At 43.4% G+C, this 26,990-nt stretch overlaps 1 protein-coding gene across 2 annotated transcripts; it reads left to right on the top strand.

Annotated features, from left to right (window-relative positions):
• Nucleotides 1-1,231: 1,231 nt before the first annotated feature.
• CROT (carnitine O-octanoyltransferase) lies at nt 1,232-26,675 on the top strand. Of its 2 annotated transcripts, none has more exons than XM_018566871.1 (16): nt 1,232-1,370; nt 2,182-2,306; nt 3,986-4,167; nt 5,353-5,477; nt 6,604-6,712; nt 8,434-8,527; nt 8,618-8,743; nt 15,281-15,382; nt 16,483-16,566; nt 18,353-18,460; nt 21,083-21,213; nt 21,314-21,437; nt 23,646-23,724; nt 25,123-25,216; nt 25,589-25,708; nt 26,377-26,675. In XM_018566871.1, exons 1-16 carry the CDS (start codon nt 1,256-1,258, stop codon nt 26,495-26,497), a joined length of 1,839 nt encoding a protein of 612 aa, XP_018422373.1. In that variant the 5' UTR covers nt 1,232-1,255; the 3' UTR covers nt 26,498-26,675. The 2 variants fall into 2 exon arrangements, with proteins under 2 accessions (XP_018422373.1, XP_018422374.1); XM_018566872.1 differs by having other exon boundaries at nt 8,618-8,756; nt 15,294-15,382.
• Nucleotides 26,676-26,990: the final 315 nt, after the last annotated feature.

The following is a 26,990-nucleotide window of genomic DNA, read 5'->3' as shown; positions in this document are numbered from 1 at the left end:
AAATGTTTCATTAGGGAGTTCTATGTAGGTCGCAGGGCAACGTCCATCTGCAGCACAGCAGCCCCGCTCTGACTCCGCTGGCTCCAAACTGCTCATAATTTTTAAATAAATTGTATCTAAACCCCAAAAATAAAAACATTGGAGGGGAATTTATCAAAACTGGAGAAGCTGTGCATGGCAACCAATCAGCTTTTTTTTTCATTTTCAAAGCCTAACTGCACAAACAGAGAGGGAAGCCGATTGGTTGTCATGTCTGCTCTAGTTTTGATGAATTACACCCCATGTATATTTTGGGTGTAGATACACCTTAATTCTTCTGTTTATAACTTAAAGCGGAAGTAAACTCTACTTATAATAGTCGGCAATTGCTGGGTTTGAGGAACATCTGTATCCTTGCTAAAAATCATCATGAAAGGAAGGAGCTAGAATTTGGAATGGGGCTCATAGGGCTTTTTATTATTATTTTGTATACACTCCCTGTAAAAAAACCAAGGTCACCTGAATATTGCTTGTAGTTTGCATTCTGCACCTCCTTTTCCCGATGCATATATAAAGGGACGGACTGGGACAAAAAATCGGCTGAGCAGCCCAATCACACGACCCAGAGAGTCTAGTAAACTAGTAAATAGAAGGAGGGCTACAGCCGGCATACAAGCCTTGCAACAACCAACATACAAACCTTGCAACAATATAGGAAGCTTGCTACAAAGAAATCTTGAGATATCCCCAGCCATCCTCCACACCCCAAGCACGGTGAACAAGTCAGCGCGGGCTCTGAGGCGGTCAGTGCGGGTTCTCAGCTGACATCAGCTTATCAAGACATTTTAATATTTGCATAACTCCCAAGAGCCAGCCCACTGCTGCATCCTGTATCCGGGCTGAGGGCTCTTAAGAAGAGTACTGAAGCAGGGTGCTGTAATGTTTTCAGGAAGCTATGTACAGCAGGCTGATCCTGGCTGGTGGGAGGGGCCAGCAGGGGGCTGTACATAGCTTCCTGAAAACATCGCAGGACCCTGCTGGCCCCTCCCACCATCCATGGTTTGCCTGCATTGTACAGAGAAGCACAGAGACCCTGTGACAAAATCGCTAGGTCTAAAGTAAGGTATGTCATGAAAACCTGGAAAAGTAATATTTAAAAATCTCATACACATGTTGATGAGGAGTGGGCGGGCCAGGGAAACCTTTCAATAGTGGGCTGGACTTACAATTTGCCTTGTTTCTAATTTTTTTTGTAGATGTTTGGCTCTGTCTAACTATGGAGAATCATGTGTTTGAGTCCCTGGAGGAGAGGACCTTCCAGTACCAGGAGTCTCTGCCTCCCCTCCCTGTTCCTTCCCTGGAAGAGTCCTTGTCCAAGTACTGTGAGTCCGGTATGTACCCCTAGTTTCTGGGTATGGCCCAGGATATATATGATATCTTAGGAAACAAGATCATCATTATAGTAGCAGTGGACCAGTTATTAAAAAATTCAGGAGCTAATAAATCCAGTCTGGTGAGTCAGAAACATCGGCTTAAATATAAAAATATAGGTGCGGCTGTGACTGGTTTTGGCTCCTTGCGCCAGTATAGGTTGCAGCTACTTGGTCTGCATGTAAATGTGGAGAATAATATAAAGCAGGGGTAGACAACCTCAGCCCTCCAGCTGTTGTAAAAATACAAATCCCATCATGTCTCAGTCATGCAATCCTGTCTGTGGCTGGCAGAATCTTGCAGTTCCTCATGGGACTTGTAGTTCTACAACAGCTTGAATGCCGAGGTTGAAATATCTGAATGCCTTCTTAGTTGTCACTGGAACAAGTGTCCCCAATTGGAAGATTCCCCTCTATTCCTATTCTGGTGACTGCTCAGAATGATAGATTGTTTAGATCTTTTCGATTGTAAGAGGTTGAAATAAAAAGTTCTCGTACACTGAATATTAGAGATGCACCGTTACTAGTATCGGTGCCAAGTATTTGGGCGAGTACTCGCCCAAATGCTCTGATGCCTTGTCCGATACTTCCGGTAGCAGGAAGCCGGGCAGCGCGTCATTACTGATTGGCGTGGAAGCTGGCGAGGGAGCACTAAGGACCAGAGGTTTAATGTCCGTTTAATTGTCATACAGTATTTTCCTTCATTAAGTCTTTTCACCATTGCGGTGGCCATCTCTCGTCTCATTAATATTGTCTTCCCTTCTCTATGCAGTTAAACCTTTTTTAAATGAACAAGAACATGAGAAGACTTGTAAAATTGTGCAAAATTTTGAAAATGGAATAGGCCAAGAACTCCACCAAAAACTATTAGAAAGGGCTAAAACAAGAAAGAACTGGGTGAGTACTTGTGTAACCTTGTAAGCTTAAAGACAAGCTGGTATACTAAATAAAATGCATTGTGCAAGAGCAGGGATCATCTGACCTCCCATAACAGGTCTCCGGGGTGTGACAGGAGCTCTCTGAACTACTGTTTCTGAAATTCTGTTTCCTGTAGTGCTGGACAATGGCTGTGCCTTGCTGATTCTTTTATCTCAAAGCAAATCTATTCCAGGACAGGGTCTGACACACCTACAATGCTGGTCATAGCCAGAGGCCATGCGGGCTGATTTATAAATCTTCCACCCAGCATATAGCTGTGAGAATGCCGTCCGCATGGCACTAGCCTCACTAGGTGGCGCAAAGGAGCATAGGCATTATGCTGCTCTACTGCATCTAGTGGTGGTAGTGCTTGGGTAACGGCATTTGCCCAGCTATATGCTGGGTGGAAGGTTTATGACTCAGCCCCCATGTGATTGCCCGGGTTTAGCTTACACAAGGGAGCTCAGCACCAAAAGGTTTGTTTTTGTCACTTTTTTACACAAAGTAATAATATGATTTGGTAACACTAATGTGACTTATTAATTCAGTTGAAGCATGAAATTTAATGATGATTTCATTATATAAAACCTCTAAGTATAAACTATAGGGGACACTATCGGAATGACAAAAAGCAAACCAGCATTGTGTGACACCTTTATTGTAAAATAACATAGACTGGTAGCCAGATATATCCCTTTTATAAATTTGTCTTGTCAAATTAAAAACACCCGGAAAGAGAGCCGACTGCTCGACCACCTGATAGACTACAATCTCACATTTAGTTTACTAATTTGTAGTCCATCACAGGAGTGAGCTTGGAGCGGTGACTACTTTACAATACACACAGGGACCATGGGGAACAAAAGTAGCCACCCTCCAGAAGGAAGGACAGTGTCAGCACCAATTCAGAGATGGTTTGATGATCTACAGCCGAGTGATACACAAATACGATACATTTTTGTTAATAGTTAAGGTACTTGAATGTATTTTTAAGATTTAATTCCTGATTCTACTGTCAGTTTAAGTTTTCCTATCTAGCAATATTTATAAAACCCTAGTGGGGGGTTGACAGCAGACTCTCTGTACAGTGTTCCCAAACTGCCAGCTTCCTTCTTTATTGTTTACTTTTGTGTTCCCTGTTTGATTTACCAATTCTTTTACATCAAATTAGTTAAGATTTGTTATAAATTCAGAAATGTATCTGATTTTATAATTGCTTGTTGGTTGTATTGCCTTAGAAATAAGTCACACATTTACTAAGAGGATATATGCGATGTGGATGCATATTTAATGTAGATGTGTTCATGTAGAGTGATACAAGACCTTCTGTCCCAGGCTCAGTGCCGGATTATACGGCATTATAAGTAATAACCCAGTTTAAAGGCGGATTTACTTACCATGAATCGGCTGGAACCTGAGATCTGATGGAATGTACACAACATACCATTTGCTATGCTGCCTATTTCTGTAAATTATAATAGGATTTCTTTAGGGAACGGTTAAAGAGTTATAACCGCCGAGCTCTTATTTGCTTGAAGTAAGCCTGTTCTCTATCACTGGATTAAAGCATATCTGAAACCAAAAACAAAAATATAATACATTGCATTTTACCAGTCCTTGGAATTAGAATTTGCAGACATCTTTGCCTTCTCTTACAGTTGGAGGAATGGTGGTTGAACGCTGCGTACCTTGATGTTCGGATGCCTTCTCAACTCAATGTCAACTTTGGAGGTCCCGCCCCCTACATAGAGCATTATTGGCCCGCCAAGCTTGGAACCCAGCTGGAAAGAGGCAGCATAGCTACGTGGTACACACTGAAATACTGGGACCTCATTAGAAGGTGGGCATTGCATTCGTACCAAGTTTGATTGAATTCCATTTGTAGCAAATAAGGTCAATTCACAAGACTTTAACACCAACCTAAGGGCCTGTGTTCATGGGTTTTGGCTTCTGCCGATTTCCTCAGCTTGACATCAGTTTGAGATGGTTCTGAGATCATTCAGAATTCATTGACAGGTACTTTTGACTTGCTTCAACAAGTTTCCCTTTCCCATAGACTTGTATGGGACTGCAAACCAGCTTAAAGCAAACAAAAGCCTGTCATTAGGCACTCTATTTCCAGAGATGTGATTGTGAATTTTATTGGACTCAACCTCTACCTTGCTGCAAGCACTAATAGTGAAAAAGCTTTCTATGACCAAGAATATAGATATTGGTGCCGCGCTAAAAATAATAAGAAATATAATATATGAATCAAAGTAAATAACATCTATATATACATGTGAATAGTGAACACCAGTGAAAAAATAAAACATAATAGACATATGTGCCCATTCAATACAACAGGTAAGTGAATACAAGTTAGTGAAACAGGTCAATTTCCATCAAGTGAACAAGTCTCTTCAACTATCGGGGGATTCCACCACTATTCTACAGATGCTATAATGCTGATTCCTTCCAAGGAAACCCTCCACCAATCCTCGTGATGGCGCTCTTAAGAAGGCCTCTTCCCTGACCATAAGAACGGTCAGACAGCAGCCGATCCCTTTCACCCTCAGGATTGCACCTGTTACTCCCAGTTAGCAATTGGATGTTGTCCTCCGTTGGCCTTCAAACTGTTACCACAAGGTTGGAAGTACACAGCTGTCTTAAATGTCTTTGTATTCTATAGCAATAACAGTACCCTTCACTGGAAATACATGGTAATGTGGAGGGGTGTCCAAATACTTTTTGGCCATATAGGAAGGTGTGATGGTTAGGTGTCCATGAACTTTTGGTCAAAGAGTGTGGAGGAACTGGGGGGTTTCCTGTGCCTTCTAGTGGGGTTTTTTTTTAACCTCAAGAGGGCTGCAAGTTGCTCAGCCTTGTCCTATAATAAATGGTTTGGTCTTTGATATGTGGTAGATGAAGACACAAGTATTGGCTCCTTGATTGCACTGCAGCCACCATCACTAAACTCTCCAGAATGCATTTTTTTGTGCTGTGGATTATGTTACACTAATGTACAGATCTGTGTGTCTTCCAGGGAGAAGCTGGGGGTGCACAAGGCTGGTAATAAACCACTGGACATGCACCAATTTCGGAATCTGTTCAACACTTCTAAGATTCCAGGTGTCACTAGAGACTCCATTGTCAACTACTTTAAGACTGGTGAGTACAATTTCAATGTATACTCACCTGATCCTTTGAGCCAACTTGCTCTCAGACCGGTCCCTCTCTTCCCCTCTGCTGCAGCGGTCTAAGGTCCCGTAAATCATCACATTCTATACACAGTGTATAGAATGTGAGTACGCAGAAGGACATCCTATTGTTGCAGAAGCTGGAGGGAGCACTGTCACAGCCAGCTGGATCCAAGGATCAGGTGAGTATATCTGTGTTATTTTACTCCCTAGACGAAAACCATCAGTTAACCCTTGCAGTGCGAGGGTAGCCCCACTACAAGGGTTAACAATAATTTTCCCCAGAGTTCTGCTTAAAGACCCCTAGTACTAGCACAATAATGCCTCCAAACTCAACTTCATTGTTGGAAGAAATTAATACATTATGTACTTTCCTTAACCTTCTGTGTTGTCTACTTTTCGCTTTTACTATATTATGTTGGTTACTCTTTAAAAGGCCATTCCACCCAAGACTGACCAGATATGGATGGACCTTGGTGGGCTGAAGCACCTAGTGGATTTTTACATCTCATGTTACTCCAATTAAGGAGGGTTTCCTACCTCTGCTGTTGTACCACAGTCGGGAATTGCCAGTGTTCTATCAAAGTTTGTGACTGCATTAGAATGTGTGACCAGCCACATGGTCACACATTTTTACGTAATCACCCCCACTTTTTCTGCGGTAAAATATGTCACCGGCAAAAGGTGAAGAATTTCAACGCTTTCTCAGCTGTCCCAGGGCAGATGGGCATAGCAGATGGTATGTGCAGGAGAACCGATCTGCCCTGGAACAGCTGATCGGCCCTGAAATGTAACTTCTATCTGACTTTGTCAGTTCGATCTCACATTCCACGAAGTCGAATAGAAGTGACATTTCCGGACTGATCAACTGTTCCAGGGCAGATCGGTTCTCCTGTGCATGTGATCTGCGATGCCCATCTGTCCTGGAACAGCTGAGAAAGCGTTGTAATACCTCCCATTTTGCCAGTCACATATATTTTACAGCAGAAAAAGTGGGCGTGATTATGTAAAAATGTGTGGCCACGTTTTTGATGCACCTAGCTGTTGGTCTTCCTATGCTGAAATAGGTAAATGTCACAATATGTACTTTATTCCAGAGATCGAAGGCAGCTGCCCCACCCACTTGATCGTCATGTGCCGGGGGCGAATCTTCACCTTTGAAGCTGTCGTTGATGGCCACATCATCTCCCCACCAGAGATACAAAGGTATTTTTCATTTTCCATTCCTATTTTCCAGCCCTGCCCCCAACACTATCCAATTACCTAATGCAGCTTGGTGGACAGTTAATTTGGAGGATATGCAGTATATGGCCAAAGGTTTGTGGAAATCTGAACATGGCTGCATCCTTGTGCACAAAGCTAGCTCCATAAAGACATATTTGACATATTTGGATGAGTTTGGTGTTGGAAGAACTTTAGTGGCGTGCACAGAGCCCTTACTTTTGGGATGAATTAGATAGCTGGTTGCTAGCCGGGTCTTTTCATCCAACATAAGTACCTGATTTCTGAATACCTTTTGGCTGAATGGGCACATATTCCCATTGACACTCCATAATCTTATGGAAAGCCTTCCCAGAAGATTGGAGGTTGTTATACCTGCACAGGGAACCTATGTCTATTTTTCATGGTTTTGGAATGGGATGTCCAAAATCTCTCGCCCATTGAGTGTATGTGATTAGATATATCATCTTTTTGTCACGTTTTGAAGTAAAGGTAAATCTCAACAGGGAAACAGACAGCATATTAAGCCATTGCTGGGAGTTTTTTTTTTTTTTTGTATTTAAGAGGAATGGAAATACAGGTAAGATTTGTGATTGGACTGTCCATGTTAGCTCTGATGAAGTCCAGTTTGGCCAAAAGGCGTTAGCTGTGATATATGGCAGCTCTCCCCCAGATGGGTCTGTTGACATTACTGTCCCAAACACTGGTGTTAAAAGCTCCACCACAGATGGGCAATCCATGAGCTATTAGATATGCTGCTGTACCAACGGTGTTATAGAAACAGCACGCAGCTTTGTACCTTTTCCTAATCCTGGGGTCCTATTGTGGACATCTTTGGGTGAGTTACACTTACTGCACTTACTAAATCAGCATACTTGTATAGAAATAGCTGGAGCACTTGAGGGCATATGTGCTAGAGACTTGTTATTATGAAAAATTACTATCAGCTGATGTGATTTTATGGAGTCCGGGTATGAGGGGAGGATAAACGCTTGTCAGCAGGTGCACAATATGTTGATATATTAAGACTATACCCTCGCCGGACGCTCGTTTGGATGTAAAGCATTTCTGTGCACCAAAGTGTTGATGGTGTGATATACTCCAAGACGCACAGTCAATGAATCCGCAGGTTATTTTCAAACAACCAGTATAATGCATTATACGTATATCATCATTGTGGATTCTAATATGGGTACGCCCTAAAGATACTGGCCACAAACACCAGGTTGCAGTATATTTTAATAGCAGGTTGCATATCCATTTGAGTTAACTATAAGCCGTAACCAATATCGGATGTATACACAAGAGATTGGAAACCGGGGCATAAGCAAATATGATCATCATGCAATGGTTGATTACCTGTAATTACCAGGAATATGTATTGAGGAAATATCAGATAATGGTGAATATATGACATTTGGGACTATTTGCTACAGCTTATATTTGATTAGTGGACAGTAGAGCCATCTGGGGAGACTTTTTAGAGAGTATGCATACATGGCTTTAAGGTGGGGGGTTGTTCTTTGTAGGTTCTGTATACTGATGTGGTTATGGGTATTTAAGAATAAAGAGATATATATTTTGATATTCTGATATATTTGTCGATACTTTTTTTAGAAAATAAGACAAGACTTCACTGATGTTTTGCTTTAAGTGGGAACAAACTTTTATTTTTTTTTGTCTGATTTTACTTGCTTACTCTTTAGGCAGTTATCTTATGTTCAAAACCTATGCCAAAGCCAGCATGATGGGATTGGCCTGTCGGCTCTGACCACAGAAGAGAGGACCCGCTGGGCTCTGGTTGGTAAAAATTAAGTTGCATTTCTCATATGCTTCTTTGCTATGTGTTGGTGTTTTTACCATGTCTCCATCACTGTGGTTTCCTTCTAGTCTCGTGAGCACCTTATTAGTCTTGACCCAAAGAATCTTTCTCATCTTGAGCGGATCCAGAGCAGCCTGTTTATTGTATCTATTGATGAAGACAGCCCACATGGAACACCTGAAGATTACAGCCAGGTACAAAAGTATTGTCTCCTTTTCCCAAACTCCAGGTGGTTGTGAATATTACAGTCTTCATACTGAATGAGAACCCCCAGTAATGGTGCTGCTTTTCACTTATGGGGGTCCGTGTGGGAATCATCTACCTACAGTCTACCTGTACCAGATGATCTTTTCCCTATATCTGGTTTACATTAGTTTGTTCTGCACTGTTCTACCCCTTGACGGCTTGTTATCTGGTGACTGGCGGGAAGTGATAAAGAAGCAGCAGCAAGTAGAGATCCACAGTATGAAAGAAGCAGGCAGGCATGCAGCTCCTTGGGTACAGCTTCCTCTCCAGCACAGTAGTGACACCACCAAATCTCACTGCAAATCTCCTCAGACCAGCACCCAGAACTACAGTGCCTTAGACGATCTCACTCTGCAGATATACATCTGAATCAGAGAAGTGCCTAGGCATAAGAAGTACCCTGCTATTTTTTGGAAAGACAAGAGGTCCATTTCTCCAGCCATCTTCCAGGACGGCAACCTGAGAGATGATTGGCTCCTCCTTCTACAGGAGAATTGAGAACAGTTTAAAAATCCCTTCCACCCCCTCGTCTCTCAGTTTAGATTGTGTTTCCTACCATCCAGGAGTGCGTCACATTTGTTCTTTTCATGACCGGCTGACTGTAGTGGTCGCAGGTCCCCTTCTGTGCAGCTTTGCTTATGGTATTGTCCCCTGTAGCTTTGCTGTGAGAGCAGAGGGTTTCCCCTTGTATTCCAGGTCCTCATCCTTCTCCTGTTTTAAAGTGGATGACTCCTGATGCCCCTGGCTTGTTAGCCCTGTCCGTTGTCCCTGCTGCAGACAGTGGGGGTCTGTGGCCGACTGTACTGCTGGTTTGAGCGGGATTTGGCTGTAGAGCTATTCGCGGTAGCCGCGGGTAAAGCTTTGCGCCTCAAGACTCATTTTCGTTACAAAAATGTTATTTCCGGTAGTCGGGGCAACTTCCGCTGCAGTGAGCACAACGGCCATAAACTACAAAAAGCTTGGGATGCTATTTGCTGCCTCTATGGCCCCAGCTGAAGCAGCCACATCTGTTGACAGAAATAGATCTGTGGCTAGAAAGTGTCTCGGCATCTTTCGCAAGGTGCTCCAGCAGAGTAGCTTAATTGGTTGATGCAACAGCGGAATCGATTATGGCCTGTGCCAGGTCTGGGGGCTCTTCTAAACTCTGCTAGGTGTGCTATTTGGTTGAAATCTTGAGAGGGGGATTTATCTTCCAAATCTAGACTTTTTGGCTTACCTTTGAGGGGAAGTCTTTTGTTTGGTTCTGGCTAGGATGATGTTCCAGCCAGGTCTTCGGAAAAGGGGAAGAAATGTCTGGAAAAGAAAAAGAAGTTTCGTAACCGGTGAATTTTTTCCGTCCGCACAAGAACAAAGAAAGCAAGGCAATACGTTCCAGAATCCTAGAAAGGGCTGGCAATTCAATAAAGAAAAGAGAGGTCTACTCTTTAATACTCCAAAGCCCTCCAATAAAGATCCCAAATGACGATATAAGAAAGGTAGGGGGAAGAGTTTCTCTTTTCCTTTCTCAGTGGGAAAGGATTTCGGAGAATCAGTATATTCTGGATCTTTTGAGAAAAGGTCATCATCTGGAATTCCTTTTTGTTCCCCCTCTGACTTTTTTTCTAACAAAGCCCCCAAAAGATTGTGTGAAAGCTTTGGCTTTATAAGATTGTATTCAATCGCTGGCATCCCAGAATGTGATGGTTCCAATCCTAGAGAACGAACAGTTTCAGGGTTTTTACACCCCTTTTTTCTAGTCCCCAAACTTGGGGAAGATTCAGAATGATCCTAAACCTAAAGAAGTTGAATCGATTCTTGATTTTCAAGAAGTTTCGCATGGAGAGCATATACTCTGTACGAAAGACTCACCAAGTCGGTATTTATGAGCAATCTGGATCTAAAAGATGCATACCTTCACATCCCAATTTCTTTGGAAGATCAAAAATGCCTTCGGTTTGCTATGCAAATAGGAAAAGCGTCTCCCATTGGGAGTTCAGGGCTCTTCCCTTTGGGCTGTCCGCAGCTCCGAGAACTTTCACAGAAGTATTGTCAGAGGCAATATCCGCCTTATGCTTTCAGGGTATCTTCCTGATTTCTTATGTACACGATATCCTGAATTATGCATCTTCAGAGATGGAGGTGCTACGGAGTATGCGAAGAGTCAGGGAATTGCTGCAAAATGTGGGATGGGTTTTGAATTTGGAAAGGTCTTCCCTAGTTCCAACTCAGTCCATAGTCTTCTTGGGCTATCAGATAGACTCGATTACTCAAAACTTATTCCTTACAAAAGAAACGATTCACAAGATTCTAGACTTGATACAGAAAGCAATTTCCAGAGCCTTTATGACCTTAAGGGAGATAATGAGTCTGCTAGAGGTCATGAAATCGCCTATCCCTGCTCTGAACTGGGCTCAACTTCATGCAAGGCCACTTCAGACCTTCCTTTTGTCACAATGGGACAGGAGAAAAGAGACTATGGATCTCAAAGTTCAGCTTACAGTAGTAGTGCGGCATTGACTCTGTTGGTGGACATCTCCAGAGAGATTGGTAAAAAGCAGGCTGTGGAATCAACACAATCCAGTAAAGATTACCGCAGATTCAAGCTGCTGGGGGTGGGGGGCACATGTTCAGGGGCTTCATGCTCAAGGACCCTGGCCTCAGGAATTAAAGGAAGCTTGTGGCGTTTCAAGAAGCATTAACCGATTTTTCAGTCGATCCTAAGAGACTGAGAAGTTCACATTTACTCCAACAACTCCACCGCTTTGACCTATTTGAAGCATCAGGGTGGGACCAGATCTTCTAAAAGTAGCTCAGAATATTCTTCTTTGGGCAGAGTCAAGCATCCTTTCTATTTCAGCTATCCACATAAGAGGGGTGTACAACAGAAAAGCAGATCTCCAGAGTCGAAGACATATTCACTATAACGAGTAGGAGCTTCATCCACAAATCTTCAGGCTCAGTAGAAAAATGGGGTCAGCCAGCTATAGGCATGTTTGCAAGGAGCTAGAACAGGAAAGTGGCAGCTTACTTTTCTCAAAGGAAGGGGAATCCTTGGGCATAAATTCTCTAGCTCAGGATTGGACCTTCTACTTAGGATATGCTTTTCCCCCTCTGCCCTTGCTCCTTTGGATTCTACAGAAATTGAGCCACTGGAGTTGCCATCTCATTCTGATTGCCTCCTGGTGGCCCAAAATGACTTGGTTTATGGATAGGCAGGTGCGATCGGTTCTTCCCCCTTGGAGCCTTCCGCCCAGGAGGGACCTTCTTTTTAAGGGATCAGTGCTGCATCCAAACCCGAGTTTTTTGTTTTTTTTTATTGGCAGCCTGGTTCTTGAAAGGAGGTTGTTGAAAGGTAGAGGGTGTTCATAAAAAGTTATAGACACTCTCCTTTCCAGTAGAAAGCTTGTTACCAGAAAGATTTATGGTAAAGTTTGGAAGGTTTTTTTTCTTCCTGGTGTTTGCACAAGAACACTGTTTCCCCTTCGGTTCCTGTAGTTTTGGGTTTTCTCAATCCTCCAGGAGGACTTTGAAAAGAGCCTGGCCCTCAGCACTTTGAAAGTGCAATTATCCACTCTTTCAATTTTTCTGGAACAGAAATTGCTGGAGGAACCTTTGATGAAATGATATCTTATGGCAATTGAACGTTCATGTTCTATTCAGAATAAGGTTTTTCCTCCCTGGGACCTTTCTTTGATATTGGGAGGGCTCTCCAAGCTTCCTTTTGAACCTATTTTCAGTATTTCAAGTGGTTGACACTTAAAATTGCTTTTTTACTACCTATTACTTCAGGGGTAGAAGGGTATGGGATCTCCAGGCATTATCCATTAAAGATCCTTATCTTACTATTCTCCCTGAGAGTAATTCTTAGACCAGACCCCTTCTATTTGCCTAAAGTGTCTTCCTCTTTTCATAGGTCTCAGGAGATTATTTTACCTTCTTTTTGTGAGAAACCTCAGGATCCTAGGGAGAAGATGTTCCATACCTTGGATGTTAGATGCTGTCTCCTTAAATATTTAGAGGTTACCAGGACTTTTAGAAAGTCCAGTCATTTTCTTTGATCTGTTTTTTGGTAGCAACATAGGATTGCAGGCTTCTAGAGCCTCTATAGCAAGATGGATCAGGCAGACCATTGCTTATGTCTATAAGTCAGGAGGTCAGGGTTTGACTAGTGCAGTAAGAGCTCATTCTACTAGGTCTTTAGCCACTTCTTGGGCAGAAAGAGCTGGGGCTTTGTTGGAACAGATCTGCAGAGCAGCTGTTTGGTCAAGACAGGATACCTTCATAAAGCATTACAGAGTGGAAGTTCTTTCACAGCAGGATCTAGCTTTTTGGCAGAAAAGTTCTACAGTCTGTAGTCCCACCCTGAGAAGGTAGGCTTGTTGGTGTGTACTTGCTTATCCTCTCAGGTTGCCATCCTGGAAGATGATTAGAGAAATTCTCAGTTGGACTTACCGGTAACTGTATTTCTGGCAATCTTCCAGGACGGCAAGCCTACTTCCTACCCTAAACGTATATGTTTTTATGAGATCTGTTGTGATGGTTTTTCCCTCGTGCACTGGTGGGGGTATTCTACTTTGATCTCTATTGAGGGACCAGGGGGGTTGGGAGGGATTTTTAAACTGTACAAACAGCAAAAAGTTTTCCCAGCACACTCACAAGCCAGCATGCAAAACAACTTGTCTCACCGCTAAGGGTAAAAACAGAGGTTTAGATACACGTCTTCTGCAGAAAACGTGAAAGCCGCACAGCCGCGTCAAGGCACCTCTAATTAGTGCGGTCCTAACTCCAAACTATGAGAGTCTCCATCTTGGAGCACATATGGCAAAAGATCAAATTGGGTGCAGGTTTGTCAGGAGGAAGCCCAACCTCCCTTAAAGGCACAATGACGCACAAGGGATCTCGCACATCACAAGGCAGCTGAGACCCCCCATGCATCACTGCACCAAATCAGTCAAGCAAAACAAATGGCAAACGCCATTTCTATGTGTTCCCTACAAGACAGCAAATCCTACATGTTATGAGTTCTGGCCCACTATAAATGCCTTATCTAAACTAATTCCAATATCTATATATACAGTTTATTTAAGGCATTGTGAGATAACCCATGGACTTTGTGTTCATACGTGGTACACACCTGTATTCTTCTTATCCTTTGATCAGATGAGTGTTACAATCTTTTGATCTTATTCCTCATTAGTTACCTTTCATTTTATAGAACCCCATTCAGCTGTAACTTTGGGAGAATGGTTGTGAATAGGAGGAGACCCATGTTACCAATAAACATGCAAAGAGAGAAGAGAAAGGGGGAGTTGCGTATAGTAACAATCAATTATTTTTTATCCTTTGAAATTTCCTAGAGAAGTGACATCTGTAATCAGATTGATCGTTGTGAGGAGGTGACACCCCCTGGCAGGTGACATGGGAGGCATGGATATCTGGGGGTGCCGGTGATCGTCACAACCAACGTAACTAACATTAAACATCCTATCCTACATTGTCTCCCACAGTCAGTATGAAAATGTGTGCATCCCAGTGCGGGCGCAGCGTGAATCCTCAATCAATGAAAGAGCCAGTACTAATTCAACACTTTGTATTAAAAACGTTTTAAGTTGCATAAATTTGCATTTATACATGGAATCTACACTGTCCAGTGACGGCCCCTGTTTGCATGCAGTCTGCCCTAAGTACCTGTAACCACCCACATGTGATTCTGAGCTTCCAAGATTGAAAGTTAGGCTGGGGAGGAAGCTGTAGATGATGCTGAGTGTCCTCCAGCCAGGAAATGAGGCGGGCTCTATCTGACTTGCTTCAGCTTCTGATCTACATTGTGAGAAGCCCACAGTGTGCAGTGAAATCAGAGTAAGCAGATATTTCAGTCCAGGAGAGGAGCCGGTACAACAGTGCAAGACTGAAGGGAGGGCAAGAGTTCAGCTTTTAAGATCTTGTACATTTCTTTAGCAATTACGGGTTATATGGTCTCTCTCACCCTTTTCTCCTTTCAACCTTCCACCTTTGGAAACATGAGAGTCTTTTTAGGTTTCATCTTACCATGAAGTGACCAGAATATTTCAGCTTTAGTTCAGTGCAAATGGTGCAGTTTAGATTGATTGGGTTCTACTGTCAGTCCAAAGCTGGGCCGTTCACTATAAAATCCGATCATACAATCTCCTTTACCATTACCAAAACTATGTAATATGAGGAAAAAACCTAAACAATCCATTCAATTAGTATCCACTCAGGCATGCCCTTGCACTACATAGTTGATAATAGACCTAAAGGGGTATGTACAATTAGATTGTATGGTGTGCGATCAGCCTAAGGATCATTCAGCACTTTCTCCAACATCCAGCGTCCAGCCCATCAGTTGCTGTTGCTCAATTGCAGCTACATTTCCTGACCCAGATGAAAAGCTTGATTGTGAATGCTGTGTGCTGTGTTTCCAGTGATGTAGATGACACAAACACTTCTACTTGCTGACGGCGTGTGCTTTATTCCCTGTAATATAGATTGCGTGCAAAGCTCTGGCTGGAGATCCAACTGTGCGCTGGGGGGACAAATCTTACAACTTCATCATGTGGCGCAACGGAGTGTTCGGCTCCAACTGCGATGTAAGTATAGAATACCCGACACTCGGGTCAGTTGCCTATGCAGGATAAAGCAACAGGTCCTCTTTTAAGCTCCTCTTCCCTTTGCTCCCCCTTACAGGCCTGATCAGCCACCAGGAGTGATGAATAATATCCGGTACTTCTGGTTGTGGGATAGCATGTGACTCATCACCCTCCTCCTATGTGACAGCACTTGTGATTGCCAATCACTCAGACTCCGCAGTATCACATGGGGATGGGGAGAGAGTTCTCAGCCCTGTGTAAGCTTACATTGGGGTAAAGCTCGAAATACATGAGGAATGCCTGTTTCTGATTGGATGCAGGCACTGTTCAGATGACAATTTTTTGATCGGCTCCTTTGATATTTTAATCAAAGGATGTTGGGTAGAAGGCTGCTGACAGGGCCATGTAGAAGTCACGTGACCACTATTAAAAAGTTCAAAAATACCGTCTTTCTGGCTAAAATGTATATTGGACTGATAGTTTGTATTGGATGGTGATGAGGGGGGGTGGAGGGTCTAGAGCTGTTTTAAGGGCTGTTCTGACATATGTGATCTTTAAAGTGTTTCACCACTCAAGAAAGCTCACTTATATTTTGGCCCTTGCTTGGATTTGGAGGTGGTCACACTTCACCGATGGTGCTCAGGTGCTTTCAGCGGGCGGTCCCAGACCGTTCCATTCTGTTCCACATTGCCGGTGGCTTTTAGTTTTAATCTCAAGGATCTGTTACTATTGTTACCTGCAGCCTTAGATTTGTCCCTGGGTCACTACTGCTGAAAACAATAGTCAGCTTGACCCTATCAGCTATTAGAGAAAACAAATGGACATTCCAAAAGGATTTTTTTCAGTTAAAATTCTACTGGTGTATGTCCAGTCTTAGAGGGTTAGACACACCCCAACCAAATCTGTGCAGTCTGAAAAAGTGTAGCTGAATAAATGACAATTTCGACCACATTGGCTGTTTGGTTTGGGGTTGGTCCGGCCTTGTATAACACAAGCTTCTGCTTGGTAAAACTCAATTTTTATTCTACAACAGAAGGACATGTGATTGAGTCTCCTGGCTGTGCTGAGATCTTACCGCTTTGTCTCTCTCTCTGTTCCAGCATGCTCCATATGATGCTATGGTGCTCGTGGCTATGTGTGACTACATTGATCAGAACATAAAGGCCTGCGAGGGACGCTGGAAGGTACATGTACACTGCATTCACCACAAGGCACTTTTTTTCTTCTTCTGTAAGTTTTTTCTTTTTTTTAAACACCATTTAGATGGGCATGCACGTCCATACATGCCATAAAATGACTCAATCTTGGAAGGGATAGGTGCCGCGTGTAATTGCGCACAGCAGCCTGTTCTTCCTTATGGAAGGATGTGGCTGCACGCAATAACATGCGGTCACATGCACCCGAGCCTCCACATCCAGTCATGCAGACCGTATGCGTCTAAGTGTGGACACCTTGACCCACACAGATGTGCAGGTTCGGGTGTGCTTGTGACCATGTGCAATTGCGTGCAGTTGCATCCTCCCATAGGGGAGAACAGGCTGCTGTGCGCATTTGCAAGCAGCACCCGTTCCTTCCGGGTCATTTTACAGGCGTGCACGCAGTACGGACGTACACACCCGTCCGAATGAACCCCATAATCTAAACTCCAGGCAAAAAACGAAATAAGCGCATATATAGACACTGTTTTTTTCTGCCAAAGGATTTGAATTTCTGTCCTTCCAGTTCTGAGATTTGCACAGCTCTGACACAGAGCCCAGCCCTAGGTCCAGCAGGGTAGGACACCTGCTTTTTCTCTGCTGCAGTTAACAAACATTTACAGGTCTTGCCCCTGACTCAACCTGTGACTGCACAAAAAAGAGAAGCAGCAGACCAGTGAGATCTTTTCTCTGTCCTTCTGCTACACATCAATGTAAAGCCCTTTTGTCATCCTTTACAAATCAGAGGATTGCTGAAGATTCCAGCTAGTAGAAAATGTTAAAGTTGGTCTCCAGGGAAGAAAAAAACTGCTCGTCTATGCTTAGGGGACTGGTGTGAAACACTTTTACTTTCCTGATCTCCAAGGCTCCAAGACTGGCATCCACAGTCTCTTCCCTTCTAAGCTCTGATGGTCAGGGGGGCCCACTGACATTATCAAGTACAATGCAGGGCCCATAGCTCTGCTGTATACTTAAGGACACTGAGGGACAGTCCACAGGCCGGAGCATAGCGGAGGGAGCGCTGACAGCTGGTTAAGTGGGGATCAGGTAAGTAAAAGTCCTTTACACAGCTGTCTGTAGGAATGTCCAGTGCTTGTCTGGGCTGCCTGGCCATGGCATCACCCCCACAAGACTGGCTAAACAGAATTGGTCAAGCATTTCATGTGTACGTACATTACCTGTATGTTTTTACTTCTTTTCCAGTATTCAGTTTTATTCTGAATTTTAGAAGAAAAAGTCATTGTAGTCAGATGGAGAGAGCTTTTCAAAGTGTTTCCAGGCCATAATAGATCTAGACATAGAATAGACCGGTAGATAATGCGCTGCACAGCCTCCCTTTGCTCCCCCAATATCTGGCTAAAATTGCCAGCTTTAGGAATTTAGGGACATTTAAGCTTTGGGCATATAAAGCTGAAGTCCAGGTAAAAAATAGATATATTTTAATATATTCTTCAATAGCCACAAGACCAGTCACTCTGCACATGGAGAGGGAGCAGAAGTGACCGGTCTTTATTACAGGAAGCTCTCACACAGAGGCCAATGCAGAAGTTTTTTCATTCTCGATTACTACACAGATCTGGAAGAAACACACAAAGTACCCCAAGGTTTAAAGATTACATTCCTCTAGTAGTTAGACAATATTTATTTAGCCTGAATGTAAATGCCATAAAGCAGCATAAATACACCGGTCATGTAGACTGTGTCGTGTGGGTCAGTATAAATGAGAAATGTTGCTGTTTGTATTGATTTATTGATGCACACTTCCTCTTGGCAGGGTCCTCTGTCAGTCCGGCACCTGCCTCACCCTGTGGAGCTCATTTTCACCGTGGATCAGAAAATACTCAACGACATCGCTCTTGCCAAAGCACAATATCATGCTCAGGTGCTTTTTATTTCTGTTATACGATTTTAGAACAGTATATGCCTTATTTTAAACAGCCATTCCAGTCAGCAAGTGAAATCACCCTGCACTACAAGTGGCATTCAGAAAACATTGCAATACAGGCATTTCCCGAGTTACATACAAGATAGGGATTTTAGGTTTGTACTTAAGTTGAATTTGTATGTAAGTCGGAACAGGTACATTTTTTTAAGTGTAACTCCAGCCCCAAATTTTTTGTTTTGTTTTGGATAGCATAGGGAAGGGTCACGTTTGTTTTGCTGCCTGTTCCTGTTGTTCAGAAGATTATAATATAATAAAAAATATATATATTTACAATGGCACACCAAAAAAAGTTTTTTTCTATTTTTAACTTTATTTTATATACTTAATTTTTTTGTTTGTTTGCATTTAAAATTTTTATTTATTTAACTTTTTTTTTATGTTTTTGTCTTTTTTTAATTACATTTTTTTATTTTTGCCAAAACATTTGATTCAAAATTGGATAGATTGGGAAGTTTATTTCTGTCTTTGACCTCATCGCCAAGATTTACTCTCACTTCCTGTCAATACATGAACTGAAGGGAAATCTGTCTGACAGGGTCACAGAAGGGTTAGAACTGGCAGTGTTATTACGGTCTGCGGCTTCCTGTCCTGGTGACACCAGCTCCCACTAATTGTTGCCCTGGTGTCACAGAGACGAGGAGTGAGGGAACATCTTGGCAATGGGGTCACAGACATATAGTCTCCGATTCAGTTTATTTCTATAAAAAAAAACTTTTTTTTTCTTGTCAGTTTATATCAAGCAGTATGGCTGCTTGATAAATTAACTTTTTTTTTTTGCTATTATTAGGCTGCTCCAAACTTAGGAACAGCTAATAATAACCTTAGAGACTGATCCAGACTAGTCAGATTCAGATCTCACTAAAAGCTCTTTGATCGTGCCTAGACGATCAGAACTGATACATTTCACTCAAAAGATATACATTGTATCTTTTGAGTGAAATGTATCTAAACATCGGGCTCTCGAGCTGTCAAAACAAATTTATTAATGACTGGTAACCGCTGAGAATCAGCGGTTACCGGCATTACAAAGCCTGATATAACTCGTCACGTACAAGGGGTTAATTTTTATAAACAAAACAAAAATTGCTGGTAACTCAAAGTTAAACTACAGGAAGCTTCTTGTGGGTTGGGTTGGTCTGCTTCCTGAAGCTCATCTTGTGTAACTTTTTCTCTGTGTGCTGCATCACCAATTAGATTCATTTTCTAAGTCCACATTCCCACTTGAGCGTTTTGTTGAACGATTCGGAACAATGCTTAAGATGAAGAATCCTCTTGTCAACTATCAAGTGTTGTCGCCTGGTGCATGACCTTTGAAAAAAATATGTTAGCTTCTATTGCCACAGAATTGTGTGTCTGTGGCCCCATAAAATATAATGGGAGAACCTGAAAAATGGGTGTCTACGCACATTTTTTAGGCACTTCCATTTAACAGTCTGTGGGGCCAAAGACAAATGATTCTGTTCCTGTTCTACAAAGGAATGCAAAAAACTTGCTTACTAACGCTGTTAAAAAAAAATCCTCGGCATTGCCTAGCTATGGGCAATTGCACTTTCTGATTCTCATTGAAGCGCTTCTCATTAGCAAGAAGTGCCTCTCATTGGACATTGTGGTGAGAAGTGCTTCTCATTGGTTATCACAGTCAGAAGCACTTATCATTTGTCAGTGCGGTCAGGTGAACACGCTGACCATGGGTGCTTCCCATTTGCAAGCGAAATTCAAAATCCAGAGTGCAGGGCTGAAATGAAATGGCTGGAATGGAAATGTTTCTCATTTCTTAAGTTGTCCATACAAAATCTTGTTAGGACATTGGATAATGCCATCAGAGACTTGACAAATGTCTTTGGAGATTTTTTTTTATTTTAACATTCGATTTTGGAATTAATTGAGTTTCTGGAATGAAAACCATATTCAGTGTTAGAATTTTGTCCATTGGAGAAATATTTCGATCCTGCTCCTTTTTTTTGTTTTTGTTTTATTACTTTGGTCAAAAACGATTGACAATTTGACCCTATTAACCATTAGAAACTTGAATACATTTTCAAAAAAAATGAAATGGTTTATAACAAAATTCTACTGGGACAGCTTTATCTGAACCAAAGAAATTCTAACCTTGAATATGAGTTTTGTCTGGGGGGAAAAAAATCAACATATTGCGCATGTGCTGGGAAAAGAAAAGAAACCTGTTCAGCAAGTCTGGGGTTCCCTTCAAGTAGCCGGTCTGGAACATTATAAACGGCCTTCCATCTAAATGAGTTAACTCGCTCATGGCAAGATCAAATGCTCAGATGAATGAATCTGATTGGTGGCTGTGATAAATGTATCACTTGTGAAGCATTGATACCCCAATCTTCCTGTATGTAAGATTGATCAGGGAGCCTGCGTGGGCCATATTTAGGAATTCTCCTGCATTACACACCAATAAGCGAAAAGATGTTCCCAGATTGCTAATATGGGAGGGCGTGGAGCTGATCTGCATCCCGAATTCTATATATTATGTCCTCCATTAATGGCCCTACACCATACAGCCACCAGCCTTAATAATATCTCTTCCGCCCTCAGGCTTCAGATCTCCAGGTTGCCAACTATGCCTTTACTTCCTTTGGGAAGATGCTAGTGAAGAAGAAGAAGCTCCACCCGGACACCTTTGTGCAGCTGGCTCTACAATTGGCTTATTATAAACTTCATGGCCGGTATGAACGAGCGCTTTTAAACACATAGAACATGAACAGTATTGATACACCCGCGTGCAGCTGACTTCCATAACTATATTGTGCTTTTTTTTATTCTTAGCCCCGGATGTTGTTATGAAACGGCCACTACCAGAATGTTCTACCACGGACGCACTGAGACCATGAGACCATGCACTGTGGAGGCCGTCGCCTGGTGCCGCTCCATGCTGGACCCTTCCTCTACCGTACGTTGGGCGTCTTCCAGATAACTGTCAGTGTTGCTCAGTGGGAACGTATTTGTTAAACAATGTAGCACACAGCAATCAGATCTTACCTGTTATCAGTCAGTGTTTACATGTGCATTGGTGTAAGTTCCTGAAGTGAACTTTCACACGTGCACATGTTAACGCAGGTACCATTGTTTACATGCCCATGAGGAGTTCTGACTATGGATCTGCATACTTGTTCTAGGTCAGTGACTCAAAGTATTGAAGTCAGAGAGTGAGCATACTAGCCGGATTAGTAGCTTTTTCAGGAGGTCAGCAGTGGCAGCCCCATATTACTCTTAGTTTACTCTACGCCCAACATACCATTCTACATCCCTGCCAGGGTTTTCTTTAGTGGAGGAAAATCAGGAAAGAGTATAGTTCTTAAAGAGAGAGTGAACTGTGGAAGCTGTGCCCATAAAAAGGCAGGCAGAGTGCAAAGGACTAGTCACCAGTATTACCTGTCTCCCTGCAGCTATTGTTTTCCCTGTTACTGACTTACCATGCTTTGTTGTGCACTGTGTCTCTGTATAGAGGCAGGGCTTCCGTTCCTCATGTCGGAGCCTCCAGCAAGAACAGTGAGCAGCACAGTAGTGACATCACCTGAGACTGGCAGTCTGTGGGAGCAGTGCCTTAGATCTCACACTGCAGATGTACAGTTATGGCGAGAAGTGCACAAAAGGTTCAAGACAAAAGGTCCAGTTTTCAGTGTAAAACTTGGCCACAATTGACATCTTTTGATGTTCCCGATAACATCTTTACTTTTTAAGTTCACGTCCACTTTAGGAAAATGAAAAATATATATTATATAAAGTTGGATAATTCAAAGCGAGAGATAGAGAGGTGGGTGGCACATTATTGATAGACAGGTGGAAAGCTCCATCAGAGGTACAGAATGGCACGTTAGGAGTTGAGCAGAAGTTCTTCACCCAACTTGCCCATCTCCCAGGTGGCAAGATGAACTATGAAAAGCACTGATAGCCCCTGTAGTACTGTTTTTGTAAACAGCTCCTGAAACTCCGTCATTGGGGCGAAGGAAATAGTTCAGACATGGAAATACATGTATTTATTTTACACATATGATCGGTTATGGAAATTGAGCGTTTAAACTTTAGTTCCATTTGAAAATAAAGAACTATGATGTCAGCAAATCCAATGAACTACCATTCTCACCTTCTTTCCTTTCTATGTGAGCAGCTAGGTCTTTTGTAGTTTTGTCCACCAACTGCACCACACGGTACTCGAATAATAGAGGGTTCGGTTGCATAATGAAATATTGTTTTTCCTAGCTCAAAACTTGCTGAGCTGTGCCTGGCTGTGACCAGGTCCTGATAGTATACATTTTGCCTCACATGTCTAACTGTTAGGACAATCATGTCTCCATAAACCTAGTACTTTTTTCACAGAGACGTTTGTTATTGTCGGGTCCCGGTCCGGGCAGGTCAGGGTCCGGTCCGGGTGGCTCGTCAGCCTTGTCGGGTGCCGTCCCGCGGGAGTTGCCGTGTCCCGATCCAGGCCACTGTGCGGCGACATGCACAGAGGGGGCGTTCCGGCAGCGCTGCTAGGCCGCGCAGGCGCAGTCGCGGGTGCCCTGTGACCCGGCGGGGACCGCCCCGCACGGTGTGACGCTAGGTTACTGCGCATGCGCGGATGACGTCATCACGTCGGCGCATGCGCGGTACGATGGGTCAGCCTATTTAAAGCGCCACAGGACTGGGATTCATTGCTGAGTGATTGCTAGTCAGCACCAGTCATCTGTGATCTGCTCCTGTGTACTCCTGATTACCCAAATACCTGGCTTCCTTGTTGACGTTCCCCTTGGATTATCCCTCTGTACTGCGCTGTCCGCCTGATACCGACCCGGCTTGTCCCTTGACCATTCTCTGGATCCTGTCTGGTACTTCGCTGCCCGCCCAATATTGACCCGGCTTGTCTCCACTACCTCTGCACGGCTGCCTACTCTGCTCCACTATCATCTGCTGCAGACACCTGGAAACCGTGATCCGGCACCCGTGCACCCCCTGCCTGAGCACACTGTCTCCAACCCAGTGGTCATCAGACGGGGTTGCAAGGGAGGTCCTCCTCATCATATCGGGCCCACACCTCGAACCTAACAGTTATCTTGTCGGGAATTATTTTGAATGAACACTGTGTATAGCTGTAGTCCTCACATTTATGTCTTTACAGCTGGGTCAGCGGCAGAAGTTGATGCTCAGCGCTTTTACGAAACATGACAAAATGATGAAGGAATTTCAACAGGGCAAAGGTTTGTACTTGGAAGTTTAGCAAGATGCTTATCTTATGAATTCCCTTCAAACCTTTGGCACCACATCTAATTGGGTGCCCTTAATTTTGCCAAACCTGTGTCATGCACAACAAATATCGTAATAACAATCACAAATATACACATGCAAATAATGAATAATATATACAAACTCCATTCCACAAGGTGAAAGAGATTATACATAGTGTATTTAAGTGTTGCTGCCAGATTTAAATTAGGTGCCCCTGCTGGTCTTCCTCTGTTTCATGGAGAAGACCGGAGTAAAAAGTGCATTTTAACACCTGGGATGGATGGAGTTTGGATATACTGTGGTGATTGGATGGAATTTGTTTATTAATCTAATAGGAGGTATGTACTGATGTGTTAAAATTACATACCTTTTTTTCTCTAATGATCCTGTGTTACACTGTACTGTGTAGAGGCCAGACAGTCTTATCTAACATTTTACAGTCACCTGTCAACCTGCAGAGGACATCACAAAATATGGGTGCTGGCAGTGACGTGCGGTACCTCTAGTTCCGGGTGAGGTATTCCCCCGCCCCCACCGGCCAAAACCCCAACCCGGTCCCTAAGCTAGTGTGAAGGAGGAAGGGAGGAGCCTCCCTGTCCCTCAAATGCTCGTCGCTGCTGAGACATCGAGGTCGATGGCCTCAGTGGGTTTTCTTTTTCTTTTTTTGATTGGACAGCTTGGACCAATGGTGCTTTGCCATTGATCCAAGCCATCCACAGAGCTCACACCTCTAACAAAGAGTAGAGGCTGTGACAGCTCTTGCCTCACTAGTTAGGTTACACAAGCAGTTGGGAAGCCCGCTGCTGTGTAACCTAACTACCTGCCGAAAGCCGGATGCAGTGCTGCCTGTAATTAACAGGCAGCGCTCCGTCCATGACAGGTTACACAGCGGGGAGGATTTCCCTGCTGTGTTTATCTGTTAGAAGACGATCTGAATGGAGAAAAAGCTGCCTCACCTGTCTCTCCTGACCGCACGCCCCTGGGTGCTGGTTGGAGGTCCTTGCACCCACTTGTGTGATGACCTCTTCTAGTTGGAGGTCCTTGCACCTACCCGTGATGCCCTCTGCTCGTTGAAGGTCCTTGCACCCACTTGTGTGTTGCCCTCTGCTGGTTTGAGGTCCTTGCACCCACTTGTATGATGCCCTCTGCTGGCTGGAGGTCCTTGCACCCACTTATTTGATACCCCTTGCTGGATGGAGGTCTTTGTGCCCACTTTTGTGATGACCTCTGCTGGCTGACGATCCTTGCACTCACTTTTGTGATTCCCTTTACTGGTTTTTAGGTCCTTTCCCCTATTTCTTTGATGCCCTCTGCTATTGGAAGGCCCTGCAGCTTCACTGGTAGAAACTAAACTTCTATTGTTTTAACAGGATTTGATCGCCACCTGCTGGGTCTCCTCCTCATTGCAAAAGAGCAAGGGATTGCAGTGCCAGAACTCTACACTGATCCAGCTTTTACAAAAAGGTGATTGCTCTGCCTAATCATATCATATATGATTACATTCGGGCTGCTGCTGCTTCCAGATGCAGCTGCTCTCATCGAGTCATTGACTTAAATGGGGACACCTGGCATTTCTTCTATAGGAATCCATAGGTTCCAGTGTGAACGAGGCCTAAGTGTCTGAAAGCGAAACTGTGAAACAGTGTGCAGTCTATATAAACAGCATATTCAGACTTTAGAATTTGCTCTTGATACAAATGATTTTCAAGTCCTTAATAAAGGATTACCGTACATAGTGTCTTACATAGCAACAGAGACAGGACAAAATGATACTCTGTTTTTTCTTGTATGTCACTGTGTCTTCATCAGTTGGATCATCTTCTTTTCCTCTTTCAGTGGTGGAGGTGGGAATTTTGTCCTTTCCACCAGCCTCGTGGGCTACACCAGTGTCCACGGTGCTGTAGTCCCCATGATACACGATGGATACGGCTTTTTCTATAGAATCCGGGATGACAGGTAGGTTTACATTTGTCCTTGGTATACATTGTTCCTTCATTGGGATTAATTTATAAGGTATAGTGCAATGTCCAAAATGCAGGTAACCATACCAGCCAATCGGAATAAATTTTTCACTTACTCCAGTAAAATCTGATCGGTTGTTAGAGGTTACTACACACTGTCGTTGCTCTTTGTACATGATGAATAGGGATGTGTCACATAAATTAGAGGCAATTATTGTAGAGTTCATCCATATAACACATTGTCCAATTATCTAAATTATCTAAATGACCCAATTCAGCTGATATTCAGCTCTGCTGTTTTTTGGAAAGTTAGCATAGTGGACATCAATGCACAGAAACAGGACACATTTTAGTATGGTTGCTAACAGGTTCTCTTTTTTTAGATGTGCATACATCTTTCATTTAAAAGAATTGATTTTTTTAATTTTATAACTTTCAGCTCATTTTAGGCTTCAACAAATTTAAATACAATCTACATAAAAACCAGTAGCAGTTCTTATTCTCCCATCCAGCCAACCAGGGTTCTTCTTTCATCTTTCTAGTGTACAATGAGAAACTAGAAAGGGACAATTTGATTGGTTGATGCAATAACTAGACATGCTTCGTTCTCATACACTCTGGTGAATAAGGGGCAGTGCTCAAGCTTTGTCTCTGTTGGTTTAGGTTTGTAACCGCCTGTACCGCCTGGAAGTCCAGCCCGGAGACAGACGCTGACAAGTTCCTGCGTACGGTGTTCGAGAACTTCCAGGAGATGATCCAGCTGATGGTGAACGCCCAGCTGTAGTCTGGGAGGAGTTTACCAGCATCGCACTGTTATCTTCAGTTTTTCACTAACAATGCACATTACTGGCACAAGGTTTACACATCCGTAGCGAGAAATGCTTGTATATCTCAGTGTGCTGCAAGCCTACAGACAGAGCCGGGCTTATTGTTCTTATTGTTCTGGCTGAAACATATGATGCAGAGGTTCGTAACACAGAGTGGGCTAGATAATCAGAATCATTGTCTTTTAAGGGCTCATTCACACGGGAATCGGCCGGCGCGTACAGCTCCCCGCTGCACGCACTGCCGTATCGGGCAGCTCCCAGGAAGGACAGGTGCTGCTTTTGATTAGTACGCAGCCCCTGTCCTTCCCTATGGGAAACGCTGCTGTACGCCGCCCTACGCTCACCGCCCTGCACGTCCGTTTGGGTGAGCATACTCATACGCTGACAGGATGGATCCTGTCTGCGTCCAAGACAGGACACACACACCCTTACGGACGCTCACTTGAGGTG

The sequence above is a fragment of the Nanorana parkeri genome, unplaced genomic scaffold (assembly GCF_000935625.1).
Source record: "Nanorana parkeri isolate BGI_ZX_2015 unplaced genomic scaffold, ASM93562v1 scaffold984, whole genome shotgun sequence".
Taxonomy (NCBI): domain Eukaryota; kingdom Metazoa; phylum Chordata; class Amphibia; order Anura; family Dicroglossidae; genus Nanorana; species Nanorana parkeri.
This window is presented reverse-complemented; position numbering and strand designations above follow the sequence as displayed.